The sequence below is a fragment of the Plasmodium reichenowi genome, chromosome 1 (genome assembly GCF_001601855.1).
Source record: "Plasmodium reichenowi strain SY57 chromosome 1, whole genome shotgun sequence".
Lineage (NCBI taxonomy): Eukaryota > Apicomplexa > Aconoidasida > Haemosporida > Plasmodiidae > Plasmodium > Plasmodium reichenowi.
In genome coordinates this window covers 123,466-135,498 of record NC_033646.1, presented here as the reverse complement: position 1 = coordinate 135,498, position 12,033 = coordinate 123,466, and the positions used below count along the sequence as shown (strand labels likewise).

Sequence of the window (12,033 nt, the reverse complement as noted above, 5' to 3'; positions counted from 1 at the left end):
AGGTACATATACATGTTTTTATGTGATGTATATTATTTTTATAATTCTTTTTAACTATTCCTATCCAAAAGAAAAAAAAAAAAAAAAAAAAAAAAAAAACTCATACATTTGTATTATTTTATAAAATATTTCTATTAATCATATGAGTTGTTTTATATAGTATTCCAAATTTATAAAGAACACATATATATATATATATATATATATATATTGAATGAAATATGAATTTATCAACTTTCATTTTAATAATTCTAATAATTTTTTCAATGTTTTCAATTTTTTTTTTTTTTTTTTTTTTACATTTTATATGCTCTTTTGTTATGGTGTCCCCTCTATGTAACATAATAAAAATTTTCATGTGTCATATATTGGTACAAACAATTATTTGTACCTAATATATTTTTTTTTTTCTGGGTGAGATTACAAAAAAGGTGAAGAAATGGTTATATGCTTCCATAAAAAACATCAAATGTTTTATTATATAAAGCAAAAATTTTTAACTTTATTTATACTCGATCATTTATTTTTTCTAATTTAAATTATGGTTTTAATTTTTTGCTTATGAGGAAAATGTTTTTAATGGTAGTTTATAAATATGAAATTTTGTAAGAAAAAAAAAAAAAAAAAAAAAAATGGAAAGACATGATAAGCAAATATTATATATATATATATATATATATATATATATATATGTATGTATTAAATCTTTTTGAATTATTATTTTTTTTTGAACTTCGATATTTTTCTTCAAACAGAAAAAAGAAATAAAATTGATGAATAATAAAATTCAAATGTAAATAATTGGGAGATAATATGTAAAAAAAAAGTCACACAAGACTACTAAATTTTAATTATAATTAGAAATGGATAAAATATAATATTATGCATATATATAAATATATGCTCACATATATATATATTATATATATATATATATATATATATATAGAACAAAAAAAATGTACATATTTTTAAATATATAAGGTCAACTGTTAATTATATTAATTATATAAATATTATTAATCATAGAAGCATTACTAAATATAAAATAAATAGATTAAAAAAAAATGTGCATATTGTATTATATATATATCCTTTTAATTAGGCTCATTATTATGTATTTAATATATATATATATATATATATGGCACATTTAGATACTTAAAATTTTTTGTACTGCTCTGTGGGAGTGGTTTTATGATTTTTATTTTTATAATTTTTATATCCTTTATTGTAACTATTTGTGTCGTACATATTATTCGTTTTATTATTGTAGTTATTATTTTTGTTATAACTGTTTTTTTTATATTCATATGGATTTGTATAATTTTCATTATTATTATTATTATTATTATATGAATTATGTTCATGTACAATATAATTTGATTCATATTTATTGGTTGAAGAAATATTTCTATTGTAATTATAATATGAATGATCTTTTACTTTATAGGTATATGAATTTTTCTTAATTATCGTACTATCATCATCATCATAATAATAATTATTATTATTTTCATTATAATTATTGTTATCATTATTATTATTATTATTATTGTCATAATTATTACCATCACAATTATTCTCATTCTTATAATTATCATCACAATTATTCTCATCCTTATAATTATCATCACAATTATTCTGATCCTTACAATTATCATCATAATGTCTATCCTCATTAATATTATTATCTTTAATGTTATTATCTTTAATGTTATTATCTTTAATATTATTATCTTTCAGTTTGTATATTTTTTTATTATCCTTTTTTTGTTTCCTTAATTTCTCTTCTCTTGCTCTAGGTACCGTCTCTATATTATCAAGAACCACGTCTACATTATTTTGATAATTCTTTTTTTTTTTTTTGTTCTTTGCATTCCTCTCATTTATTGTATTTGTATCATCACTTATGGTGTTCATATTTTTATTATCATTATTATTCAAGTTCTTAATGTTATATGAATTGTTGAATATATTTGCTTTTGAAAACGAGTTATTAAAATGTTCCTTTTTTTTTCTTCTCTTAATGTCTTTGTCTACTTTTGAAGGAATTACATTTTCTTGAATTTTTTTTCTATCTCCATCTATTTCGTTGTGCATCAATTTTTCATCACACGTTAATCTTTCATCACATATTAATTTTTCATCACATATTAATTTTTCATCACATATTAATTTTTCATCACACGTTAATTTTTCATCACACATAAATTTTTCATCACACATAAATTTTTCATCACACATAAATTTTTCATCACTCATAAATTTTTCATCACATATAAATTTTTCATCACTCATAAATTTTTCATTCTTTATTTTTTCCCTTTCTTCATTGCTGTCTTCCTTTTCAACTTTATTTTCTTCATTTATTTTTTCTTCATTTATTTTTTCTTCAGTTTTGAAAAATTCATTGTTGTCTTTCATATGATTATTTTCTTTCATATTATCTTCATAGTAATTTACTGGTAGATTAAAATCATCATTGTGGTAATCTTGGTTATTTTTTTCGTATGTCTGTTTATAATAATTATCATCATTACAATAATAATAATAATTGTTATTATTATTATTATTATTATTATTATTATCGTAATCATTATTATTATAATTATTATTGTAATAATATTTTTTATAATTATTATTATTATAATCATAATTATAATTATTATCATTATTATTATTATTATTATTGTTAACTGTTGAATGATTTTCATTTAATTGGTAATTATTTGGTGGCATGTATTTTCGATGTCTTCTTTTAATTTGACTTGGGATATTTTCCACACCAAAATCATAACCATTTTTGTGGTTATGGTAATAATAATTATTTCTATCACCAGTATGATAATTATGTCTATCTCTGTTGTTATTATTATTATTATTATTGTTGTTGTTATTGTTCATCTTATCTTCATTGTAATCCTTTGGATAATTTACATCATCATAATTTTCAATTCCGTACTTATTTCTATTACTATTAAATGTATTATTCATTTTATTTTTTTTAAAATAATGTAAATTTTTTTTTTTATTATCATTACTATTGTTATAGTTATCCTTAAAATTATCGTTGGAATAATTATGGTTCATGTACTTATTTGTAATTTTGTTCATATCATTAGACTGATTAAAATAATTGTTGTTACTATATTTATAATTATTTTCATTGTTATGCTTATTAAAATATTTATCACTTATACCGCTTTTATTTCCATAACTTTTATAACTTACCACACTTTTATTATCCATTTTATCATGTTCATCATTGTTATCATCACATTTATTAATTACCTCGCTTTTATTATTTTGTTCATTTATATCTACTGCTATCATATTATCATTACTACTATTACAAATATTATTACTAATATTATTCCTAATATTATTATTATTATCATTATTATTATTATCATTATTATTATGTTTGTCATTTACAATTTCATCATTCGTATATACTTTTTGCACATCTCCACTTTGTGCATGCAAATAAGAATCATTAGAATAGTTATTCGTATTATTACGTACATTATTATTCACATTTATATCATTCATACCATTTATCATATTATTATATGTTTCTATTTTATTGTTTGCCCTCATATGCTTGTATACATCTACGTTTTTCCCATTCGTATATACCATATCATGATGATTATTATAATTGTACTTATTTAAATAATACTGTTTTCCCCTCATATTATTAAAATGATAGGTATCATTATAATTATTCACTTGATAATTTGTACCTGTCATATATTTTTTCTTATGCAGATTGTTATGTCTTATCACATTTGTATTCATATAATTTTTATATTCTTCAAAATTATGTTGATTATGAACCATATATAAATTATTTTTATTCATATCATCCTTCAGAACCCTCTGACCAGATGTTATGTCTATATTATTTATGTGTTCTCCCATATTATTATTGTAACTATTTTTCCCACTATAACTATTATTTGGTATGGTTCTTCCATCATTATATGAATTCATATTATTATGATGATAATTATTAAAATGATTGTTACCATGGTAATTGTTGTGATGATAATTATTGTGATGATGATAATTATTGTGATGATGATTATAATTATTGTGATGATGATTATAATTATTATTATGATGATGATAATTATTATTATGATGATGATAATTATTATTATGATGATGATAATTATTATTATGATAATTATTATTACTATTACTATTATTATTATGATAATTACCAAAATTATTATTCATGCTGTTGCTCTTGTCATTACTGTTATTATTATCATCATTATTATCATTATTATTATTATTATTATTATCATCATCAATATTATTATTATTATTATTCTCATTATTATTATTCTCATTATTATTATTCTCATTATTATCATTATTATTATTCTCATTATCATTATTATTATCATTATCATTGTCATTATTGTTACCAAATTTCTTGTTCATAATATTACTAGGGTGATAATCATAACTTCCTCCTTCCATCTTACCATACTCATTATAATACACTCCATTCCTTCCATTTTTATAAGAATATCTATCTATATTATTATTCCACAATCTATTTGTTATTTTATCACTCTCTTTCACATATGTATCCATACCAAATTTTCTACTATTCATATTATCATACGTTTTGGTAGCACAAGAGGTATCATAACAATTTTCCATATTCGTATCACTATTATTTATATTATTAGTATATATCGTCAAATCACAATTATTTTTTTCTTCTAATGAACGCTTATTTAAAATAATATCACTACTTACATCCTTTTTCATAGGAAAATCATTTTTTTGGTAAAACCCTTTTTTCTTTTTTTTTTTATCAAACATTTCTTTATTGTTTTCATCATATATACAAAGAAAAGTGTTTTGAGTTTTCATACTATACTCATCAGTAATGTTTTCTCTAGAATTAAAAAGAGCCCTGTTAACATCCCCTCCATTTCTATTGTTATTTGCTATATCACCATTTTTATATATGTTATTAGTAGTATTAATATTTATATTATCAATATGTAAATTATCAATATGTAAACTATCAATATGTATACTATCAAAATGTATACTATCCATAGTATTCATGTTCATATTGTTCATATAAGTCTCTTCCATACTATTATCCTTTTTTATATTATCATCCTTCAATTGCTTTATTTTATTTATACAACTATTTGTATTTAAATCATTTTCCTTATATAAGTAGCTATTAGATATAACACTATCACCAAAAGAATCGTCATTTTTAATCATAGAACAACCAGAAGTATTTGTTGAAATTGTTTCATTGTTCTTAAGGCTATCATGATGTGTGACATAAGACTCGTTGTGTACATTATTATTAGAATAATATTTTGGTTCTTCTTTGGTGTTATAAATTTCATGTTCTTCTTCTTTATGATCCTTTTCGGTTTTTATTTCATCTTCATCTTTCTTCTGAATAATGTTGTCTTCCTTATCATGCTCAGGATGATTTTTATTATCATTATATTGTTCATTTAGATGTTCACATTGACATTGACATTGACATTGGTATTGGCATTCGCATTGGCATTTGCATTGGCATTCGCATTGGCATTCGCATTGGCATTCGCATTGACATTCGCATTGGCATTCGCATTGGCATTCCCGTTTATGTTCTTTTTCTTGTCCTTTTTCTTCTTCTTTTTCTTCCTCCTCTTGATCATCCACTATCATATCACCTTCATAATTAATCATCATTTTACTCAATATACATCTAAACCCTTCCATATTTATAGATTGTTCAAAGTGTTGCATATGCGGTTTCATCATAGAAATTTCCAAGTTCTTAAAACTATTTTTCCTGCAATGGAAATTTTCAGATCTTGATCTTACATGCAACAAATCTATTGATTTCTTCATACAAAACAATTCTTCTATTTTTTTTTTGTTTTTTTTCTTTTGTTTCAATTCGTCATACGTTTGAAATTCCTTTGCATCATTTAATACAGTTGATGTATTAGTACAATTCACCACATTCGGCATATTCATTTCTTCATTTAATACTATATTTATTTTCTCCCTATTTTGCTCTAACATGAATCCTTTTTTTTGCCAGTTCATCTTATTATTAATTTTGTTTGCTCGTTTTCTTCCCTTTTCTTCGTTGTACATGTATTCATTTTTTACTAATTTGTCAACAGAACTTATTACGTTTAGTACACCGTTATCTTTGTTCATTGAATAATTGGGTGTAGAAATATGAGTTGAATGTTTTTTGTATTTATAATTATCTTTATAACATGAAAACTCGGATTTGTAACAGTTCACCGTTGTGTTTGAAATGGAGGTTATGTTATTCATTTGTTCCTCTTCTTCATTGTTTATATGGTCAATAACCCAGGTATTTTGTGTAGCCTTTTTTTTTGTGTCAAAAGTTAAATTGGTAGTTGAGTTGGACGATATGATAGCTTTTCTTTCTTTGTTGCTTCTTCCATATGTAGAATTACAAAATTGGTCTTGTCCTTTAACGATATGCGGAATGTTCGGGATATTATACATGTTTGGAATATTAGACCCATTAGAAATGTTAGATATATTGGGCATGTTGGAGATTTTTGAAATGTTTGGTATATTTTGAACATTTTGTATATTTTGAACATTTTTCATATTCTTAACATTTGGTATATTCTTAAAATTTTGAATATTTTGAATATTATGGGTAATATATCCATTTGAAGTTGTTACACCAATGTTATCTATTATTTTATTTCTTTCATTTTCTCCTACTATACCACTGTAACAATTATGTTCTTTAATTCTCCTCTCTATTTTCCCTTTCTTCTTATAATATTTAATATCCTTTTTATTTGAATAAGGCATTGTCATATAACTATTATAATCCTTTTTTCTTTGGAAATTTGTTTTGTAGGAATCATTATATGTAGAAATATTTATAGGTGTATGATCGACATAATTGCGTACATTATTATCTGACTCTACATGTTTATTATAAGAGAAATTCTTATCTTTAAAATAACCATATCGTTTTTTTGAAATAGGATGATAATTCATGTTGTCATTGTCATGTATCATATTTATTACACCTTGGCAATTATTTCTAATCCTATTTTTTTCTTCATTTCTATAATTATTATAAGTGTAATTTTTATTATTTGGTATAATTGAACCATCACAAATTGTTATATCAGTATTGATATTTTTCTCCTCTTTATTTTCAATAGTTATGTTAGGGTCATCATTTTGTAAATTTGGAGAATATTGAACATCACAGTTGTTATCAGTTTTATCAAAATTAATAATATTGTTATCTCTATGATAATATATCTCACATTCGTTTTTATCATCCTCTATACTAATTATATGGTTATTTTTAATAATGCTATCTTGATTTTGATCTTGTTTTTGATCTTGTTTTTGATCATGTTTTTGATCATGTTTTTGATCTTGTTTTTGATCTTGTTTTTGATCATGTTTTTGATCTTGATATTGATCTTGATATTGATCTTGATATTGATCTTGATATTGATCTTGATATTTATTTTGACCTTTATCTTGATTATGACCTTTATCTTGATTATGACCTTTATCTTGATTATGACCTTTATCTTGATTTTGACCTTTATCTTGATTATGATCTTTATCTTTATCTAGATTTTGATTATGATCATCATCATATTTTACATGTTTTATATTCTTATCATCCTCCCTTTTATCATTTATAATATCATTATTTTTAATTGTGTCTCCCTTATTGTTATTCTCGTCATTTTCATACATATTATTTCCCTCATCATCATTATATTTATTATCCTTTGACATATTACTTCTTTGATATCCTGCGTTAAAATTATTATAGGCATAGTTATGATTCTTCATATTTTTCCCACTCCTATTACTGTAATTAAAATTATACCCATTTGCGTAATTTTTATTTGGACCCTTTTTCTTAAAAGTCTCGTTTTTTGAAAATGAATAATAATTCTTTTCATAAGATAATTCCTTACTTCCTTCACTATGTAAAGTATTTCCATTACTATAATTATAAGAACTGTTCATATTACATTGTATATGTGATTTGAATGAGTGGTCATTTTTTATATTATTCCTATTATTATATTTAAAACATTTATTATTTGTGGAATTATCAAAATTTTCATCCTTAAACAAATTATTATTATCGTTAATATCGTAATAATCATCATAATCATTAATATTATTATGATAATAATAATTATAATTATAATTACTATTATAATTACTATTATTATTATTATTATTATTATTATTATTATTACTATAATTATTATTACTATTATTATTATTTTCAGCTGTATTACCTTGTTCATTTTTATTCGTTACCTCTCCAATTTTACATTTCAAATATTGCTCATTCTCCAAATAGGATACATTATTTTTATTCATACTGTTTTTAATGGAGATTTTTTTTATATCTAGATTTTCCTCCTCTCCTTTTATTTCTGCCATTCCATTTTCATCATGTCTCTTATCATTATTATCAAATGTATCATAAAAATTGGAATGAGCCTTAACATTAGCTATATTATCATCCTTCTTTTTATCATTATTATTATTTTTTTTATTATAATTTTGTTCTATTTCAGTATATATTATATCTGAATTATCCTTTTCCATTGCCACATCACTATCATGATTTATCTTTTCCTTATCATTATATGTATTAACATATACACTGTTTTCAGAGGGCTTGCCTTCTTTTTTATATTTATCACACATATTATCCATAATAATATCTTTTGATGAATTATCATTATTGCTATAAGAACGATTTTCTTCCATATTTGTATTATTAAGTACAACACTATTATTTTTTGGTGATATACATGTATTATTTTCCTGGATACTTGACCTTAACCTATCGTCACTAGTTAAATTACAATTATCACTATTATTAACATTCGGTATATTATCATTACTACTATTTTTATTGTCATCCTTATGGTCCTCCTTATTGGTATTCTCATCATAAACAACAACACTGTCATTTTGATTTTTATCAATTTCATTTTTTTTATTTGCATATTTATCCTTTCCAAAACAGTTAAAATTTGTATCGTCATTTTTGTTATCATAAAGGATATTACGACTGGAAGTACCTTTTTGCATAGTATCATTTTCCTTTGCATCAATGTAATTATTATATGGATAATAATTATTCATGCAGTTGTTCTTATTTCTGTAATTCATATGTATGTTGACTCTATGGTTATTATGATAATTATTATTATGGTAATAATTATTACTACTATTATTATAATTGTTGTTATAATGATTATTGTTATTGTAACCAAAGTTTCCATAATTAATCAATTTCATATTCAAAGAATTATAGAAATGGTTTGAAGTATTATTTTTATAATTATTTTGATACCTATAATAATTTTTTTTCTTATTTTTCATTGTAAAACTTTCTTCGTATGTATTTAATACATTATCGTCTCTTATATATGTATCATTTATATTACCATTATTTCTTGGTGAAGTAATTCCTTTGGGAAAATAATTTTTATTAATTCTTATGTTTTTTTTCATATTCTGATCTTTGTTCATTGGACGTACATCATTTGTCTTCATATCATTTGTTTTCATATCATTTGTTTTCATATCATTTGTTTTCATATCATTTGTTTTCATATCATTTGTTTTCATATCATTTGTTTTCATATCATTTGTTTTCACATCATTTGTTTTCACATCATTTGTTTTCACATCATTTTTACATGTATCATTCCTATTGAATTCATTTTTTTTTTTATTAATATCATTAGCTTGATATTCTTTACTTTCGCTAGTATATTCACTTCTTGCTGTTGCCACGCTATTTGACATCTTTTTTGACGATATCTGCTTATGGTCTTTTTCATTCAACTCATTGTCTATAGTTGTACATCCATTATAATAATTATATGGATTATAATAATGATAATTATTGCCACTTAAATTATTATTAGAAATATGAAAATTGTGACTACTACTACTATTATTATTATTATTATTATTATTATTATTATAGGTGTTATGGGTAGTACTTGTAGTATAGATATTATTATATCTGTTGTGAATAGTACTTCCCTTTTTGTTATATTTCACATAATCCCCATCATGATAATTATTACTTATACCACTGCTATTATTATTATTATTACTACTATTATTATTATAATGGTTATAGTAATTATAATTATTATTATTATTGTTGTTATAATTACCATTATTATTGCAATTTTTGTAATTTCTACCCCTTCCAAAATACTCATAATTCTCTTCATTAAAATGTATCTTATTATAATATCTATTGTTCATATTCTGATTATTGTACATTTTATTCGAACCATAATTTCCATTGTAACTTAAGAAATTATTCCCATACTTGTTGTAACTTAAAGTATCATTCAGATTTGTTTCATTTGTGTTATCTGATTTCCCATAATTATTATTTCCATCGTCTCCATTTTTTATATTATTCATTTTCATACAATTATCTGAATTATCAACATTAGGCAAATCCGTGATCTCTTCAGTACTTTTTGGATTTTTCTTCATTTCATTTTCTTTAATAGAAGGATCCATAATATTTTAATAAATAATATTCTCCCCTCCAAAAAAAAAAAAAAAAAAAAACACAGAAAAGAAACGAAAAGAAAAATATAAATATATATGAATAAATCTCACATATACAAAATGAAAAGAATATTACAACACATTTCTTTTTGTAACATGTGTCCATACATATAGAAAAAAAAAAAAAAAAAAGGTGTAGGATTATAAAGAAAATATACTTATAAAATTTTATTTTTATTTATTTTTTTTTTTTGTTCTGTATTTTACTTACAAATATTTTATTCTTTAATATATAAATATATAAATACATAAATATATAAATATATTTATATATAATTAAATATTTATTTATATAATATATATATATATATATATATATATATATATATATATTTATTAATTATTTTTATTAAATCTCTAAGGTGGAAAAAAAAAAAAAAAGTCTACCTAATTATTTTTAATTGATACATTTAATTACACTATAAACATGTATGACAAATTTTTTTTTTTTTTTTTTCTTTTTTGATGATTTCATTAAATAAAAATAAAACACATTTTAAATTAGAAATAATTCCTGAATAAAAAAAGGGAAAAAAAAAAAATATATATATATATATAAATAAATACATAATATATATGTTATGTAAATAAATAAATAATTAAATATACTATATATATATATATATATATAATATATATATATATATAATGTCATTATATGATTAAGCATATCAATTGGGTAATAAAAAAAAAAAAATGTTCTTAAGCAATAATGAAAATATATAACTCAAATAAATTTTTATTTATGTAAAGGATACATTATATAAAATATTTTATTTCCATACCTATTCTACTTGATTAATATTTTTTGTTATGAATTAATTTTTCTACAAATATTTTGACGATAAGAATGCTGAAAATAAATAAAAAAAAAAAAAAAAAAAAAAAAAAAAAAATTTTATAATGAATATAAATCGTTTTACATTTAAGTATTTATTAAATATATATTTAACAGCTGCACATAAAAATTTTAAATAAATGTTCTTATTTATTTTAGTTATTTTTTTACACATATGTACCATATTTATATCTTATACATATATACATATTTTATGTGTGTGTAGTAAATATTAACCCGTTATAATATATATATATATATATATTATATATGTTATGTATATATAAAAAATGGAAAAATATATGTATTTGTTAAGTATAAAAAGGAATATAAATAAACTATACAATTTTTAATTGCAATGGATATTCATGTAGTATATTTATATATATATATATGATGTATACTTAAATAAAAATTCATACCTTATCCTTAATAGATGAAATTTTGTTATTTCAACAAACAAGATATATGATAATATATATTCAGTCATAAAATATATACATATTTATGTAGATCTTTTTTTTTTTTTTTTTTTT

General features: G+C 21.2%; 1 protein-coding gene across 1 annotated transcript; it reads right to left on the bottom strand.

The window, feature by feature from the left end:
- Positions 1–1,161: 1,161 nt before the first annotated feature.
- On the bottom strand, positions 1,162–10,581 carry PRSY57_0103600 (asparagine-rich antigen Pfa35-2; the record flags this gene model as incomplete). The annotated part of the gene is made up of 1 exon (XM_012905355.2): positions 1,162–10,581. The coding sequence occupies one exon, from the start codon at positions 10,579–10,581 to the stop codon at positions 1,162–1,164; it is 9,420 nt and encodes a 3,139-aa protein (XP_012760809.2).
- Between the last annotated feature and the right edge of the window lie 1,452 nt (positions 10,582–12,033).